At 33.0% G+C, this 20,856-nt stretch overlaps 1 protein-coding gene across 2 annotated transcripts in view; it reads right to left on the bottom strand.

The window, feature by feature from the left end:
* The window catches only part of LOC145258341 (uncharacterized), a 99,590-nt gene that overhangs the window by 21,078 nt on the left and 57,656 nt on the right, over positions 1-20,856 (bottom strand). For both annotated transcript variants that reach the window (XM_080116532.1, XM_080116533.1), the window contains exon 12: positions 18,226-18,333. In XM_080116532.1, coding sequence (XP_079972658.1) covers positions 18,226-18,333 — 108 coding nt within the window. The remainder of the gene's footprint in view (positions 1-18,225; positions 18,334-20,856) is intronic.

Genomic DNA, 20,856 nt, shown 5'->3' with positions numbered 1-20,856 from the left:
ATTCATTCCTTGTCAATTCATACATACCTAAAACGTTTTACGAACATTCATTCCTTGTCAATTCATACATACCTACAAACATTTTACGAACATTCATTCCTTGTCAATTCATACATACCTAAAACGTTTTACGAACATTCATTCCTTGTCAATTCATACATACCTACAAACATTTTATGAACATTCATTCCTTGTCAATTCATACATACCTACAAACATTTTACGAACATTCATTCCTTGTCAATTCATACATACCTAAAACGTTTTACGAACATTCATTCCTTGTCAATTCATACATACCTACAAACGTTGTACGAACATTCATTCCTTGTCAATTCATACATACCTACAAACATTTTACGAACATTCATTCCTTGTCAATTCATACATACCTAAAACGTTTTACGAACATTCATTCCTTGTCAATTCATACATACCTACAAACATTTTATGAACATTCATTCCTTGTCAATTCATACATACCTACAAACATTTTACGAACATTCATTCCTTGTCAATTCATACATACCTAAAACGTTTTACGAACATTCATTCCTTGTCAATTCATACATACCTCCAAACATTTTATGAACATTCATTCCTTGTCAATTCATACATACCTACAAACGTTTTACGAACATTCATTCCTTGTCAATTCATACATACCTACAAACATTTTACGAACATTCATTCCTTGTCAATTCATACATACCTACAAACATTTTACGAACATTCATTCCTTGTCAATTCATACATACCTACAAACGTTTTACGAACATTCATTCCTTGTCAATTCATACGTACCTACAAACGTTTTACGAACATTCATTCCTTGTCAATTCATACATACCTACAAACGTTTTACGAACATTCATTCCTTGTCAATTCATACATACCTACAAACGTTTTACGAACATTCATTCCTTGTCAATTCATACATAACTAAAACGTTTTACGAACATTCATTCCTTGTCAATTCATACATACCTACAAACATTTTACGAACATTCATTCCTTGTCAATTCATACATACCTACAAACATTTTACGAACCTTCATTCCTTGACAATTCATACATACCTACAAACATTTTACGAACATTCATTCCTTGTCAATTCATACATATCTACAAACATTTTACGAACCTTCATTCCTTGACAATTCATACATACCTAAAACGTTTTACGAACATTCATTCCTTGTCAATTCATACATACCTAAAACGTTTTACGAATATTCATTCCTTGTCAATTCATACATACCTACAAACGTTTTACGAACATTCATTCCTTGTCAATTCATACATACCTACAAACATTTTACGAACATTCATTCCTTGTCAATTCATACATACCTAAAACGTTTTACGAACATTCATTCCTTGTCAATTCATACATACCTACAAACATTTTATGAACATTCATTCCTTGTCAATTCATACATACCTACAAACATTTTACGAACATTCATTCCTTGTCAATTCATACATACCTACAAACGTTTTACGAACATTCATTCCTTGTCAATTCATACATACCTACAAACATTTTACGAACATTCATTCCTTGTCAATTCATACATACCTACAAACATTTTACGAACATTCATTCCTTGTCAATTCATACATACCTAAAACGTTTTACGAACATTCATTCCTTGTCAATTCATACATACCTACAAACATTTTATGAACATTCATTCCTTGTCAATTCATACATACCTACAAACATTTTACGAACATTCATTCCTTGTCAATTCATACATACCTACAAACGTTTTACGAACATTCATTCCTTGTCAATTCATACATACCTACAAACATTTTACGAACATTCATTCCTTGTCAATTCATACATACCTACAAACATTTTACGAACATTCATTCCTTGTCAATTCATACATACCTACAAACATTTTACGAACATTCATTCCTTGTCAATTCATACATACCTAAAACGTTTTACGAACATTCATTCCTTGTCAATTCATACATACCTACAAACATTTTATGAACATTCATTCCTTGTCAATTCATACATACCTACAAACATTTTACGAACATTCATTCCTTGTCAATTCATACATACCTAAAACGTTTTACGAACATTCATTCCTTGCCAATTCATACATACCTAGAAACATTTTATGAACATTCATTCCTTGTCAATTCATACATACCTACAAACGTGTTGTGAAGGAACATAACTGGCTATACACCGGTTACAAACTGTATATATATATATATTGGACTGTTGGGCAGACAGCGGCAGACAAGCAGTCGCAGTAAGACGGATAGTCTTACGTGTTGATTATCAGACTTTCTTCCCCATACTTGTTACTATGTACTTCTATTTACCTTAGGCGAGCAGCCTTACGTTTCTGTATTATAAATAAACCCCATTACACATACCACTCGGTGTAACTCACGTTTGTCTTTATTTCCTAAGTATTTAGGAATATAACAATGGCGACGAAAGGATGTTCTTTCTCTTAACAGAGATAAATTACCGTACCAAGGACTGTGTACAATGCAAGGATTTTTTGTTTTACGAAAAAAACAAACTACACAAGGATTTTTGACCACGTGCGTCAATGAATTTAAAAATTTTTCCTACCTAAAGTAGCGAAAAGTACGGATTTTTCTTCGTAAAGAACTCACAAGAAATTATAGAAACATGTTCAAGGTAAAGTGGAATTTATATTTAATTTGACAAGTAAAAAAAAAAAAAAAAAAAAAAAAAAAAATGGTCGCAAGTTGAATTCGAAACTACACTAAAGGATTACGAGTTTCGAAAGAAAAAATATAAATACAACGACTATGGTACCATTTTATGCCACGTGGGAACGGCAGCCATATATTTTTTTTTTTGGAAAATTAATTGTTTGTTATTGCCTTTATATAAATAATTGGAACTATTTGTCGTGGGAAGTAAGAAATATTTTGTGTATGAACTTACGTTGTTGAAAAAAAAAAAAAAAAAAAGAATTATTTTACAAAGCCTGTTGAATTACTATGGATGAACTTTGTTGAAACGTGTTGTGTCTGCATATTGCTACTAATTTACGATATACGTAAATTTACGATTTTTCTTTGGAATTATTGTGTAGAATTCGAAAAGACATTTTTGTACTAGAAGCTAACATGGAACAATTAGCAGAGTTAACTAAGGCTCTAGCCCTTAGCATCCAGGAACAGACAAAAATGACTCAACAATTTTTAGCGCAACAACAACAACAACAACAAATTCAACAACAACAGCTACAGCAACAGCTGCAACAACAACAAGAAAGAACACAAAAAACTTTAGAGGCACAACAAGAACAAACAAACATACTACAACGACAAATGTCGACACAGCAAAAGAATTTAGAAAAGCTAATTCTAACGTCGACCGGGAAGAAGACTAATTTTTCTGCCGAGGGTATTTCAAATTCACTAACGGAATTTCGTTACTCCCCGGATACTGGTGTTACTTTCCCTGCATACTACAGAAGATACGAAACAATTTTTACGAAAAGATGTTTAGACTGGACCGATGAGGAAAAAGTTACCCTGCTACTACAAAAACTGGGTACTGATGAAAACACCAAGTATGCAAATCTAATTCTACCAAAAAAACCGGAGGAGGTTTCGTTCGAGGAAACAATTAGTACCTTGTCGAAAATATTTGATAAAAGGGATAGCCTATTTCACTCTAGATACAAATGTTTGAACATTCAGAAGGCAGAAGCTGAAGACTATCTAGAATATGCTTGCACTGTGAACTGTTTATGCGAATCATTTAAATTGAATGAAATTTCCGCAGACCAATTTAAATGTTTAATCTTTGTACAAGGTCTCACAGCACCAAGGGACAAAGATATACGTTCACGGATCCTAACAATTATGGAGGCGGATCCTAACATAACATTGCAAAAAGTCACTGAAGAGTGTCAACGTCTGATTAACATAAAGAAAGACAACACTCGCATTGAAGAGAAAAATATTTTTAAGGTGCAGCAAGTAAAAAGGCAAGGGACCACAAGAAAGTCCAGGTTCCAAGAACACAGGATCCTTAAAGGATACAAAGACCCAAAGCTAAAGTGTAAATGTTGTGGTAGTTTAAGACACAACAATAAGACCTGCTGGTTTAGGAACAAAATATGTTATGAATGTGGTCTCAGAGGTCACAAGGGAACATACTGTGCCCAGAAGAAAAGACAAGGGACCGATAATGTAAATACACTTCGCATGAATAAAGAAAAAAGCTGCGAAAGACGGAAATATGTTGATGTTCGGATAAATGGACATCTGGTTACATTGCTTCTGGATAGCGGTGCAGATATTAGTATTATAAATGAAGATATATGGAAAAGGATAGGTCGACCTGAATTAACGAAAACCAGAAAGACGGCGAGAAGTGTGTGCGGCAAAAGATTAGAGTTCAAGGGAGAATTAAAATGCAAAGTGACATTCGCTAACCAGACTCATAAATCCAAAGTGTACGTCGTACCAGGAAAGAATACATGCCTGTTTGGGGTAGATTGGATTGTCCTGTTTAATTTATGGGAGAAACCCATAAATTCGTTTTGTAACGTTTTAACTGCAGAAAAAGCAAACCAAAGGGAAGACTTCCTGAAGGATTTGAAAACTGAATTTCCCAATGTTTTTGCCGAAGGACTAGGACTCTGTATTAAGACAGAGGCAAAATTTGAATTAAAGAAAAATGCCACTCCAGTATTCAAACCTAAAAGGAATGTGCCTTTTTCAGCGATGGACGCAATCGAAAAAGAGTTGGATAGACTTCAACAACTGGAAGTCATTGAAAAAGTTAACCACACAGATTGGGCAAGTCCAACCGTGTATGTAAAGAAAAAAAATAACAGAATAAGGGTCTGTGGAGATTTTTCAACGGGTTTAAATGACTGTCTATTGGACCATAATTATCCCCTTCCGTCCGCAGAAGATCTGTTCTCTAAGCTTAACGGAGGAAAAATTTTTTCTAAGATAGACCTCTCAGATGCTTACTTGCAAATTAAGATCAGCGATGAATGCTCCAAATACTTAGGCATAAATACTCATAAGGGCATTTTTAAGCTAAAGAGGCTTCCTTTTGGATTAAAGGTTGCTCCTGCTATTTTCCAGCAAATTATGGACACGATGCTGGCAGGGTTGGAATTTTCAATGGCCTACCTTGACGATATCCTAATTAAAAGTGAAAATTTGCAAGATCATAAGAAGCATGTAAAAGAAGTATTCAAAAGAATACAGGAATTTGGTTTTAAATTGAGCCCAGAAAAATGCGATTTTTTTATGAAAAAAATTAAATATCTAGGTCAAATAATCGACAAAGAGGGTCGAAGACCGGATCCACAAAGGACTGAAGCAATTGAAAAGATGCCTGCTCCAGATTCAGTGACAAAATTAAAATCGTTTTTGGGATTAGTTCAATACTATGCAATTTACATCCCTAACATACATAATTTAAGAGCTCCTCTTAACGAGTTACTGAAAAAGGGTGTTAAATGGAACTGGAATAAGGAATGTGAATCTGCTTTCCAAAATATCAAAAGATGTCTACTGTCAGACTTAGCATTGGCACATTTCAATCCAGAAAAGGAACTAATACTAGCAACGGACGCCAGTGATTACGGTGTTGGCGCTGTATTACTTCACAAGTATGAGGATGGTAGGACAAAAGCTATCGCCCATGCTTCAAGAACGTTGGTTGCAGCGGAGAAAAATTACAGCCAAATTGAAAAAGAGGCGCTGTCGATAATATTTGGAATTACAAAGTACAATCGATTTCTCCATGGACGATCTTTTATTTTGCAAACCGACCATAAACCCCTACTTACCATATTTGGATCAAAGAAAGGCATTCCCACACATACTGCGAATCGATTACAGCGATGGGCTGTAACCCTCTTAAACTATCAGTTTAAGATGGAACATGTATCCTCAAAAAAGTTAGGACACGCAGATGCATTATCACGGTTGATCCCTAAAAGAAGCGAAAGTTTCGAAGAAACGGTAATTGCTGCGCTTAAAGACGAAAGTGAATGTACAAGTTCAATGTGTAATATGATACGTGAACTTCCGGTAACTTTCGAAAAAATAAAAAAAGAGGCAGTAAATGACATTTTCATTAAGAAAATGAAAAATCAATTGGGATGGATAAAAAAAAATAAAAAGGTAGATCAAACAACGCCTTTTTCCATCTGTGAAGATGTGCTCATGTATGGTGAGAGGATCGTAATTCCACTAACGTTACAGAGGAAAATTCTGAAGGAATTTCATACAGGTCATCCGGGCATTTCGAGAATGAAATCCCTTATGAGAGGATATGTGTACTGGCCTGGTATGGACAAGGAAGTTGAAAAATGTGTCAAGACATGCAGAGGATGTCAATTAGCAGCTCGAGATCCTCCAGTAAAAACGACGCCATGGCCAAAGACGGACCTACCCTGGTCACGTCTGCATATTGATTATGCGGGACCTATAAATGGTTATTTTTACTTGATTATTGTAGATTCTTTTTCAAAATGGCCAGAAATATTTAAGTTTAGACATCCAACAGCAAAAAACACTGTGAGTGCGCTTAATGAAATTTTTAGCCGTTTTGGAGTGCCAAAAACCTTAGTGAGCGATAATGGAACAGCATTTACTGCTCATGAATTCAAAGAATTCTGTGACTCACTAAATATTCTACATATGACAACACCTGTGTACCATCCACGATCGAATGGGTTGGCCGAAAAATTTGTAGATACGTTTAAAAGGGCACTTAAGAAAAATCTTACTACGGACACAGACGAACAATGTATTCAAACATTTTTAGCAATTTACAGGGTGACACCAAATCCTAATAATAATGTCAATTCTTCCCCGGCTGAGCTAATGTTTGCAAGAAAGATAAGATCTGTCTTCGATAGGCTGCTACCAGAGAAAAAGAAAGTTTTCAAAAAAGAAAACCTTAATACCAAGTGCTTCTCCCCAGGTGAAAATGTATATTTCAAAAATTTTCAAAATGGACGAAATCAGTGGGTTGAAGGTATTATCAAAAAAAGGATTGGGAGCATGGTCTATACCATCCAAGGATTAAGTTTTGTCTGCAAAAGACACAGAAATCAAATACGTCCCAGACTGTCTCCAAATGTGGAAGAGACACCAATGGAAACACTGTGCGATATTTTTGATATACCAAAACCAGCGTGTGTACCGCAAATAATGAATATTTCGCCTGAACCGACCATACGGGCTGGACAGAAACCTTTACCCCGGGTAACGCTGACCAGAAGGAAAAGCGCAAGAAAGAGAAAAGTTACCAGGAGATTAAGCCCTGACCCTAAAAGGAAGAGGTATTTAAGCTAAAATCAGGAAGATTTCAGCTTCAGGGGGAGGTGTTGTGAAGGAACATAACTGGCTATACACCGGTTACAAACTGTATATATATATTGGACTGTTGGGCAGACAGCGGCAGACAAGCAGTTGCAGTAAGACGGATAGTCTTACGTGTTGATTATCAGACTTTCTTCCCCATACTTGTTACTATGTACTTCTATTTACCTTAGGCGAGCAGCCTTACGTTTCTGTATTATAAATAAACCCCATTACACATACCACTCGGTGTAACTCACGTTTGTCTTTATTTCCTAAGTATTTAGGAATATAACAAAATGTTTTACGAACATTCATTCCTTGTCAATTCATACATACCTACAAACATTTTACGAACATTCATTCCTTGTCAATTCATACATACCTAAAACGTTTTACGAACATTCATTCCTTGTCAATTCATACATACCTACAAACATTTTATGAACATTCATTCCTTGTCAATTCATACATACCTACAAACATTTTACGAACATTCATTCCTTGTCAATTCATACATACCTACAAACATTTTACGAACATTCATTCCTTGTCAATTCATACATACCTACAAACGTTTTACGAACATTCATTCCTTGTCAATTCATACGTACCTACAAACGTTTTACGAACATTCATTCCTTGTCAATTCATACATACCTACAAACGTTTTACGAACATTCATTCCTTGTCAATTCATACATACCTACAAATGTTTTACGAACATTCATTCCTTGTCAATTCATACATAACTAAAACGTTTTACGAACATTCATTCCTTGTCAATTCATACATACCTAAAACGTTTTACGAACATTCATTCCTTGTCAATTCATACATAACTAAAACGTTTTACGAACCTTCATTCCTTGACAATTCATACATACCTAAAACGTTTTACGAACATTCATTCCTTGTCAATTCATACATACCTACAAACGTTTTACGAACATTCATTCCTTGTCAATTCATACATACCTACAAACGTTTTACGAACATTCATTCCTTGTCAATTCATACATACCTACAAATGTTTTACGAACATTCATTCCTTGTCAATTCATACATAACTAAAACGTTTTACGAACATTCATTCCTTGTCAATTCATACATACCTAAAACGTTTTACGAACATTCATTCCTTGTCAATTCATACATAACTAAAACGTTTTACGAACATTCATTCCTTGTCAATTCATACATACCTACAAACGTTTTACGAACATTCATTCCTTGTCAATTCATACATACCTAAAACGTTTTACGAACATTCATTCCTTGTCAATTCATACATAACTAAAACGTTTTACGAACATTCATTCCTTGTCAATTCATACATACCTACAAACGTTTTACGAACATTCATTCCTTGTCAATTCATACATACCTAAAACGTTTTACGAACATTCATTCCTTGTCAATTCATACATACCTAAAACGTTTTACGAACATTCATTCCTTGTCAATTCATACATAACTAAAACGTTTTACGAACATTCATTCCTTGTCAATTCATACATACCTACAAACATTTTACGAACATTCATTCCTTGTCAATTCATACATACCTACAAACGTTGTACGAACATTCATTCCTTGTCAATTCATACATACCTACAAACGTTTTACGAACATTCATTCCTTGTTAAATCGTACATACCTGCAAACATTCTACGAACATTTCGCCGTAATACAAACTGTCAAATATCTCCATCGGACAATCCATTCTTCGTTAAATCACATTCCATCCTACGAACACTTTGCCTCTTCTAATACAAGTTGTTAGTAGTAAATAAAATCGGTTCTCAACCTTCAATATTCGTCTGTCTTTAATTATATGGAGTCAGAATCTACACATTTCCAACGTTGTTCATTTCATGTATTCTTTGTTGTGACCTCTATGGCATCCTTCCTCCCCCTAACCCTTTTTATAAATACCGAGGCCATGCAAATGAATGTTTAGCTCTCGCATTTTCATATTTTTTAATTACCAATTCAAAATGACAGTATTTTTTGTTTGGTATATATATATATATATATATATATATATATATATATATATATATATATATATATATATATATATATATATATAGTGAACGTGTCTGTGTACATTTTCCTTAACAATAACTCTGTCAATTTTTAGTCTAGTCTACAGACTCGAAATTTGATATACAGGGTACTGAGATTTGGGAAAATCTTTGTGATTGGTTTTCGGCCAGAAATTTGGCTGTTAAGGGGTCAAATTTCAACGATTTGACCTTTGAGAACTCTACCAAACTCCTCCGACAATTTTGGGTCTAAACACTTGAAATTTTAGATTTGGGTTCCTTGGACATGGATCTAACTTAATAACTTTATCTGAGCCCAAAACAATAAATGTTAAGAGATCATAATAGGGATCAAAGTTTAAAAAGTTGACCGTTTTTGTTTTCTTTTGCTCAGCATACACCTCCAAACACCTAGGCAACGCCGGGCACCCATGCTAGTATATATATATATATATATATATATATATATATATATATATATATATATATATATATATAGGTAATCTCCAAAATCAGTGCTCAGAAAAAAATCAAGCACCGGAAGTGAATACGGTTGATTGTCTATAGACACCAAATGGAACGGAGTCACCGAGATACGAAAAACGAAACAATATATTTATGTTAAAAAACTTCCTTTAGTTTCTTGTGTTATAACTAGGACTGTGACAATAGAATATTCTTTTCATTCTTTTGACTCTCAAGTATATATCCGATACAGTAAGACACACTTAATCAACAGAGAACCACATCCGTCTATATAAAAAACATATAAGATATTAACGGATATATACTCAAAAGTCAAAACAACAAAAACAATATACTTGCCCTATCTCTGAATACGCTTTATGTAAAATGTCAAATGTTTAGACCAGAAATTGTCTGAGTAATTTGGTAGAGACCGAAGCAGTCAATTTTTTAAAAAACTTTGACCCCTATTATGACCTCTTAACATTTATTATTTTGGGCTCAAATAAAGTTATGAAGTTAGTCCAAGGAACCTATATCTAAAATTTCAAGTGTTTAGACCCAAAATTGTCGGAGGAGTTTGGTAGAGTTCTCAGAGGTCAAATCGTTGAAATTTGACCCCTTAACAGCCAAATTTCTGGCCGAAAACGGATTAGAAAGAGTTTCTCAAATCTCACAACCCTGTACATCAACTTTCGAGTCTGTAGACTGAAAATTGACAGAGTTATTGTGTAGGGAAATATACACAGACAGACACACACACAGACACTTTCACTTTTATAGATATACTAGCATTTCAGCCCGGCATTGCTCGGGTGTTTGGAGGTGTGTGTTCAGAAAAAAAACAAAAAAAAGTGGTAGTAGGAAGGCAGGCACAAACCCATACCACGAAGGAGGAAAAGAACAGGGGAAAACATGACGTCTTTGCTGCTACGACCACCGCCAAACCGGAAGTGACCTAGGTTTAAATTAAGGCTAGACAATCGAAAAGAGCGGATGACTTTCGAAAATATCGGCGAAAAAAGCGACCCCTTCCTGTAGAAAAGTGGCCAGTTTAGGCTGAAGAAATTAATGTTTTTAGCCAATTTTTCGGTGTTTGTCGTCTGAAGGGTCGAGCTTCAAAACGATACTGATCTTGTGAAAATTCGTCGCCTCTGTCGAAAGTTTTAGGCAGACATGCAAACATACATACATACATTTATATATTGTTAGCTCAAATTTTTGACCGAAACCGATTAAAAAGCTTTGCCTATCTCTGAACACCCTTTATGTAAAATGTCAAATGTTTAGACCAGAAATTGACTGAGTAATTTGGTCAATGTTTTTAAAATTTTACCCCTATTATGACCCCTTAACAATTATTGTTTTGGGCTCAAATCAAATTATTAAGTTAGATCCATGTCTGTGTGTGCGTGTGCGTGTGTGTGTGTGTGTGTGTGTGTACACATTTTCCTACATGGTAAGTTTTGAAAAATGAGTTAAAAATAAAAAACTATACAAAATTCTGTTAGAAACTCACTCATTATGTTACCGTGACATAGGCTGATATATATTCGGTGGGTTTCTAATAGTATTTTGGAAAGATTCTTATTTTTAACTCATTGTCCAAGACTTACTGTGTTCAAGAAAGAGTCGTGCACAATTTTAAATTTTCCAATACATCGGTAAACACTGTATGTTTTTCGGGCTGAATAAACATGTTTTATTAAATAAAAACACCAAAAAATTATCCAGTTAGGTAGAAAAGTAACTTATCTTGCCTTTGATAACATCTATTTGATATATATTTGTTTTTTGACAACTTTTTCGAATCTGTGTGTACAGTAATACAAAACCAAAATTTATTTTCCTTTACATTGAAAAAAGAAAAACATTTTTTTCTGTAAAAATGACATTCTGCCTCAGTCAGAGAAAGATTTCTCTCTTTTGCTTTTTATTGCCCATTCCAATTTAAATCCTATCAGACTGTTTATATATATATATATATATATATATATATATATATATATATATATATATATATATATATATATATATATACTAACAAAAGTACCCGTCGTTGACTGGGTTCAAAAACAGCCTACAGAAAATGGTCTCTGATTTATGAAAGTATGATAGGTTATGAAAAGGAAGGGTTGTAAATTTGGGTTGAATTTGGGGATATCAAAACCAAAGCAAAATATGATGAAAATAAAAATAAAATAGATAAACCCCATAATTTATTATACCATACCTGTTCACACTGAAACACTTATCACAATATTCTGTGGATCTATATAAAAAAAACCTTGTTAAACTTTGTGACATATTTTCATTCTATGGAGGTCAGGTGCGAACGAACGCTCCATAATTTTATTATACCATATTTCTTCAAACTGAAACATAATTATCAAAGTATATTTACACAGATAGATATGAAAAGTCTTTATTAAAGTTTGTGCCTATTTCCAATCTATGGATGCCAGGCGCGAATGCAGACCCCACAATTTTATTATACCGTCCCTATTTCAGTTAAAACATACTTATCAAAGTATTCTTATGTACAGCTATATCAGAAACACTTGTAAACGTTTTTTTTTTAATTTTTAATTTTTTTATTTCCATACTTTGTGAACCACGCGCGAACGCAAACCCCACAATTTTAATGAACCACTGTTCTGCCAGATCAAACATACCCATTCCTGTGTCTCGATACATCTTCTATCATTATATGTAATCAGTTTTTTTAAAATAGTCAACCATATAGGAGCCTATTCGTGACCAAACACGGTATTTATTTGCTCCCCGACCGAGCAAATTAGGCACAAGGCCGATTTTTAATGTGAGGAGTGAAGGGGAAATCGGGACCAACTCCCCGGGGAGTAGGGGAGTTGGTTAGTGACAATTGGTATGAAGAGTTGCCCCTACATTGACCAAGGTCTTATATGTGGGGTCGCCCCCACATATGGTCTTTGTTTGCAGTATCTTTTCCAGCAGATACTACACTTTGATCTTGGCACGAAATCCACGAAGGTGGCCTATTCGTGACCACACACACACACACACACACACACACACATATTCAACTTTATATTATATATATACATATATATATAGCGTGTCCAGGGGTGATGAAAAAAATCCAGTAAAGTGCTCGATCGTAGATGTGAGAGCTGAAGATACAATATTTATTATTACACTATATATACATATTTCAAGGTCGTACCATTGGTTTCGATACACCGAAAACAGTAATAATATACTGTGGAAAATCGGTATAATCTCTTCGGCGACAAAGAAAAATCTGAAACTAATGCAAAATGAACGAACATAGAAGAAACGCTAGACGAGCGTTTAAGACTCAGAATTTCATGCAGGGGAGGAGATACCTGTCCTCTGGGGGGAGGCTGCACAATCAAATCTATCGTTTACCAGGCCAAAGTCATTCCTGAAAATAACCCAGGTAAAGAAGAAATCTACATTGGAATGACTCAGGGTACCTTCAAGCAGAGGCTGTATGCACATAACTCCACTTTCAAATATCCCCAAAAGAAATTTGACACATCTTTAGCCACCAAGATTTGGTCGCTTAAAGAATCTAATACTCCATATAAAATAAAATGGTCAATCATGGATATTAAAAAATCTTACGACCCAACCTCCAAGACCTGCTCACTTTGCACTACTGAAAAATTTAGGATCCTTCAGGCTATCAATAATCCATCCATAGCCTGTATGAATATTAAAAACGAAATCTTCAGACAACGTCCCCACAAAAGAAAATTCCTCCTTGCCAAATGGCCTAACAACAGCATAACTTAACCGATTCACACTCCATTTACACAAAGACTCCTAATTCACACATAGACACCTAAATACCACATTCACCTCTCACTCTAAACCTCAAACCATCTCTCTTCTAATCATACCTCAACATTCCTCGCCACCTTACCTCCTTACTATCACACACCCTATTTACACAAAGACACCCTATTCACGTATAGACACCTAAATTCCACATTCACCTCTCATTCTAATCTCCAAACCAACTCTCTCCTACTCATATCTCAACCTTTCTCACCACCTAATATCTTTAACTTTACCATATAACCCCCCCCCAATAATAAGGATAACCTTTATAGAGAAACTATTCCCCCCCCCACAACCTTCGCATCTGATAGTTGTATAGTCTTTTAATATTTATTAATTTCCTTTAATTATTTTAATTATCTTAAATTTCTCCATTCACTATTATTCTCTCATAATTAAAATATTAATATTTTTAAAAAAATTTAAAATTCTTTTAAAGTTCTTATTTTTTATTTATTTATTAAATTTACCTTATTTATCTTTATCCTTATTTTATTTAATTTAATTAATTTAATTAATTTAAATAATTTTAAAATTTTTATAAATCATATTAATATATTCATGCCTTTCTCATTATTTATTACCGTTAATTGCCCTACTTTTATTTATTAATATGGCTTTAACAGGACCTTTATATTTTTTAGAGAGTTTTCCATCGCACCCCCTTCCCCGCTATGCACGCACGCACGCACACACACACACGCACACACACACACACACACACACACACACACACACACACACACATTCTTCCTTTCTTTCTTCTATAATAATCTATTAACGTCAGTTTTAAAACGATATTTTTTTAAATATGAAATTCTGAGTCTTAAACGCTCGTCTAGCGTTTCTTCTATGTTCGTTCATTTTGCATTAGTTTCAGATTTTTTTTTGTCGCCGAAGAGATTATACCGATTTTCCACAGTATATTATTACTGTTTTCGGTGTATCGAAACCAATGGTACGACCTTGAAATATGTATATATAGTGTAATAATAAATATTGTGTGTATATATATATATATATATATATATATATATATATATATATATATATATATATATATATATATATATATATATATATATATATAGTCCTAACGACCATACAAACAGTTACAAACATTGCCTTTATGCCGGAACAGATGGTATTTATTTGCTCCCCCACTGAGCAAATTAGGCACAAGGCCGATTTTTAATGTGAGGAGTGAAGGGGAAATGGGGACCAGCTCCCCGGGGAGTAGGGGAGCTGGATAGTGACAATTGGTATGAAGGTTTGCCCCTACATTGACCAAGGTCTTATATGTGGGGTTGCCCCCACATATGGTCTTTGCTTGCAGTATCTGCCGGAACAGATACTACACTTTGATCTTGGCCCGAAGTCCACGAAGGTGGCCTATTCGTGACCACACACACACACACACACACACACACACACACACACACACACACATTCAACTTTATATATATATATATATATATATATATATATATATATATATATATATATATATATATATATATATATATATATATATTCCTAACGACCATACAAACAGTTACAAACATTGCCTTTATGCCAGGACACTTCCTTTTAAGGACATTTATTATTTTCTTGCTCGTGTGTTGGAAAACACATTAAAAAAAAAATACGTCAACAATAAAAACATGATTCATTATTTTTCTATTGTTAAATAAAAGTCACTTATTGGGCTTTTAAAATCGTATTCGCCTTAATGCTGTTTCTGACAACCTTTTTATTTTTATTTTTGGTTAGGAGTTGGAAAACATTTACCTATGCTCCCATCATGACTGTGATACCAGGCATCGGTGAATACTTTATATAACTAAGAAAACGGCACTTCAAAAGCAGAAAAGAACGGTGTTTGTTAAGATAGAGTCGAAAGATCGATTTTTTTAAAATAAATATGTCGTTTTAAGCAAAAACAACACTACGTACTTAATTGCAATGTCGACAATAGTAATAGAGCCAAAAATTCATCGAATAGAAAGTTATTTATAGTTAAAGTAATTTTTACGGAAAACTTGGGGTTATATTAAAAACTGAGCGTATAGAAAGCAAGAAAGTGACAAACGAAAAGGTTGAGTTTAAACGTTTTATTTAAAGTATAAACGATCGTAAAGCGAACTGTTTGGTGTGTCAGGATAATTTGACGGTGGTGGCAGCGGTGGAGCGTCGGTAGGAATGCTGGTTGGGTGTAGATATGAACTTGGCGACGATCTAGGTTATTGTCAGCCTGAGGTGGGGGGCGGCGATGGCAGGAACGTGACTTAGCATTCTGGTGTCTGGGGTGCGGCGATCCTTAATAGCTGGTGCCGCTGGCGAGAGGTTGATGGCTGTTGGCTGGTGAGCTGTGGTGATCTGGCGGCGGCAGTAACGGCAGAAGGGGGATAAATAAATAAATAAAGTGCAGTAATTTCAATAGCTGGTGTCGCTGTCGGGGGGGGGGGTTAACAGCTGTTGGCTGGTGGACTGTGGTCATCTGGCGGTGCTGGTGGCGGAAGAGAGGTAGTGTTCAAAGCTTGCTGTTCAGTATCACGAGTAGGATGGCGGCAGTAATTTCAGTAGCTGGTGTCGCTGTGCGAGGGGGTTAACTGCTGCTGACGGAGCGAGATTCACAGCTTGCCACGTAGGGGCCGATCTGGGCCGATCTGCTTGCTTGTCGAAAAAGCTAACATTTTTATACTCGCGATGCGGACGTAGTAGTAGGCAAAAGGCGGCTTTTATCGCTGGTCATCGTTTCGCTTTTTATTTGTGTTGGTTTTTTTTTGTGTTTTAATGTATTGTAGGGAGTCATCTGTTTGATGTTTGTATACATGTGTAATATTTATTTAAAACTAAGAAAGTTGTGAATGCATTGTACTGTTGTAGTGTTTCGTGAAATAATTATTCGTGTTTATCGTCTGCTGTGATGTTTGTGTTTTGTATTTTGATTTTTCTTTTGATGTGCGGTTTCCTCTGGCGGTTTTCTTTGATTGAAGTGAGGTGTGAGTTATTCTATTGATGCGTGTACATAAAAAAAATGGCCTTTGAAGTTGTCGTATGCGTTTAGTGTTTTCATTCGCGTTGTATCGACAGACGGGTTTTGTCTTAGCGTCGCCATTATTATCACTATCACTATCGCTGCTCCTCCGGTTTCTGGTTTATTCATGTAAATATGGGGGGGGGGTATGCAATATAACATTGGTAAACTTGCGGGGTTTATGTTACTCTACACAAAGATTCGAAAAAAAGTTGTCAAAAAACAAATATGTAACAAATAAATGTTATCAAAGGCAAGATAAGTTACTCTTCTACCTATTTGGAAAAGTTTCTAGTGGTTTTACTCACTTTAAAACGTGTAATTGGCTCGAAAATCATACAGTGTTTATCGATATATTTGAAAAAGACAAATGGCGCCATGCTCGCTGTTAAATACAGTAAGTTTGTGAAAATGAGTTTAAACAAACAAATTATACAAAATACTATTAGAAACCCACCGAATATATGTCCGCCTATGTCACGGTAACATATATTGAGTGAGTTTCTAACAGTATTTTGTATATTTCTTTTGTTTAAACTCGTTTTCCCAAACTTACCGTGTTCAACAGCGCGCATGCCGCCATTTGCAATTTTCAAATACATCGGTAAACACTGTATGTTTTTTGAGCCGAATAAACACGTTACATTAAATAAAAAAACACCAAAAAAATATATCCAGTTAGGTAGAAAAGTAACTTATCTTTCCTTTGATAACATTTATTCGTTATATATTTGTTTTTATGACAACTTTTTCAAATCTATGTGTATAGTAATACAAACCCAATTGCATTTTTCCTAGATGTTATAAAGTAGACGGAGAAGATTTCACACAAAAGGGACATAACTCAGAACGCATATTTTAGATTACATCGTAATGGCGTCGAACATTTGTATCCTATAGTAGTAGATATTTTTTTTTTTTAAAAAACAGGCCCTGTCGGTGGGGCATTAGAATACGCCGACTGCCCCCCTGCAGAGGGTAAAAGTCCCTCAATGGGGGTCCTGGATATGACCTTAAACTATATTCAGTGGTGAGGCCCCAGCTTGTGGACTTTGGGGAGTGTGGAGCCACCCTTTAATTACCATTGCTCCCAGGTCCACTCTGACCCGGAGTGGTAGTACCTGTTAGGGTCCCAACAATGGGTTAAATAGAAACCGACGTGAAAACAACAAATATATTCTATTAAAAAAATTTTTCTTCAAAATCTTTGGATTTGGCATTAAATAACCCGAAAAGGGTTGATATGCCGTAAAACAACCAACCAACCAACCAACCAACCAATTTACTAAAAACACAATAACAGTTGTTCTACTCGACGAATTTTCGTAATTTTTGGATATGTTACTATTTTTGACACGACAATTAAGTACGTCATATTGTTTTGTTTAAAACAACATATTTAAAATAATCGATCTGTCGATTATCTCAACAAGCAATAAAATTTCTTCCGAAAAATCTTACATGTTCCAAATCTTCTAACATATCCACTTGGGCCTTCTCGCAGTGGAGGTCACTTTCCAAAGCAGCATTCTTTTTTGCCAATATATGCACTTCTTTTTCTAGATATTCCTACAAAATAATTTTTTAAAAATAATATTAAAAATAAGAATTTTAAAATAAGAATTTTAAAAAATTACCAAAAACATAATAAAAAAAAATCATTAAAATAACAATTTTAAAACATAATTTAAAAAATAATTTAAAAATGATACAAAAAATAATTTTAAAAATTATTAAAAATAACTCTAAAAATGTAATTTAAAAGTAATGATTTTAAAAAATATTAAAAAAATAATTTAAAAATAATACAAAAAATAATTTTAAAAATTATTAAAAATAACTCTAAAAATGTAATTTAAAAGTAATGATTTTAAAAAAATATTAAAAAAATAATTTAAGAATCATAAAAACAATTTTAAAAATAATTAAATAATAATAATGGTAATTTTAAAAAATAATTAAAAAAACAATTTAAAAAATAAAAATAATTAAAATATAATTTACTGAAAAATTCATTTTAAATAATTTAAAAAAAACAATTTTAAAAATAAAAAATAATTAAAATATAATTAACTGAAAAATTTATTTTTAATAATTTAAAAAAATAATTTAAGCAATAATTTATAAATCGTTAAAAAATAATTTTAAAAATAATTAAATGAAAGATTTTTTAAATAATTTTTTTAAATAATTAAAAAATTAATTAAAACAATAATACAAATAATTTTTTAAAAAGTTTTTAAAATTATTTTTTAAATTATTTTAAAAAATAATTTAAAAAATGATTTTTTAAATAATTAAAGAAATAATTTAAAAAAATAATTTAAAAAAAGTAATTATAAAAATAGCTATAGATGATAAAAAAAAGAAAAAAAAGTGTCCATGTTAAAATTTGAATTAACAAAAATTTAATTACAAACAAATTTGACTTGATAATTTGTTGGAGGTACTCATGTAATTTTATTGGAAGACGATATTCAGTAATAAAATAATTAAATGAAAAATCTTTTTTGAATAATTTTTAAAATAATTAAAAAACTAATTAAAACAATAATACAAATAATTTTTTAAAGTTTCTAAAAAAATTTTAAATTATTTTAAAAAATAATTTAAAAAATGATTTTTAAGTTTTAAAAATTATTTTTTTTAAATAATTTAAAAAATATTTTTTTAATAATTAAAGAAATAATTAAAAGATATAATTAAAAAAAGTGATTATAAAAAATAATTTAAAAAATAATTTTAAAAAATAATGTTAAAAAAGTAATTATAAAAATAGCTGATGATAAAAAGAGAAAAAGTGTTAAAATTTAAATTAACAAAAATTTAATTACAAACAAATTTGACTTGATAATTTGTTGATTTGATTGTAATTTTATTGGAAGACGATATTCAGTAATAAGATAATTAAATGAAAAATTTTTTTTGAATAATTTTTAAAATAATTAAAAAAAACTAATTAAAACAATAATACAAATAATTTTTTAAAGTTTCTAAAAAAATTTTAAATTATTTTAAAAAATAATTTAAAAAATGATTTTTAAGTTTTAAAAATTATTTTTTTTAAATAATTTAAAAAATATTTTTTTAATAATTAAAGAAATAATTAAAAGATATAATTAAAAAAAGTGATTATAAAAAATAATTTAAAAAAATAATTTTAAAAAAGTAATTATAAAAATAGCTGATGATAAAAAAAGAAAAAAGTGTTAAAATTTAAATTAACAAAAATTTAATTACAAACAAATTTGACTTGATAATTTGTTGGAGGTACTCATGTAATTTTATTGGAAGACGATATTCAGTAACTAAAAGAAATGTTTTTTAAGATTATGACATATTGGACATATTGCTGTTAAAATTTATTTATTTTTATGTATGAAAGTTAAAAAATTAACTTTTTAAATAAGCAAAAACAGTTCTTCCTGGCAAAATTCAAAAGCACTTGGTTGATCTAAAAAGTTGGAATGGAAAATGATCAAGATGAAGCGAAAAGAAGGAACATTTTTTAGTGAGTGAAAAAATTAATTTTTTGATTCAATTCAATAAATCTGGCAAGAAATAACACAAGCATTTTTCAATTGCCATGAAGGAAAAGGGTTATAAATTTATACAGAAGAAAATACGATAGATAAGCTGCTGTCCATTTCGCCTTAAATTGATACATCCCTGATGTAATCCATTTACATACTTGGCCTTTTGGTCAAGATGGCCTTCCTGAGCCACTATATGCAGGATGACCAACCGTGGCACCTCGTGGTTACTGCCGCCTTCCCCGACCTCGTTCTCGACCCTTCCATCGAGAGCCGTCGCAGGCCGCGGGGAGAATCTGCCTACATGAAAGAGTGCCGAGCCGACTAAAACGACTACCAAGGTCCAGTGACCTTGTGACTGCTACCCGTAGGGAACTCCACAGGGATCTAGTGAAGGGGGCCGCCGACGACCCGCTATGCACGCGTTTGGGGTGGCAGCAGAGTGAGATCCGCTCCGCGTGGAGCTGGGCGCCAGGTTCGAGTCATCTGAATGATTCGGAGTTCTCTCTGACCTGGCGATTGGCCCGAAATGCACTTCCACTCAACAACATACAATGCA

The sequence above is a fragment of the Euprymna scolopes genome, chromosome 33 (assembly GCF_053919585.1).
Source record: "Euprymna scolopes isolate OS-2025 chromosome 33, ASM5391958v1, whole genome shotgun sequence".
Classification (NCBI taxonomy): Eukaryota; Metazoa; Mollusca; class Cephalopoda; order Sepiida; family Sepiolidae; genus Euprymna; species Euprymna scolopes.
Note: the sequence above shows the minus strand (reverse complement) of the source record. Positions and strands in the feature narration are given on the sequence as shown.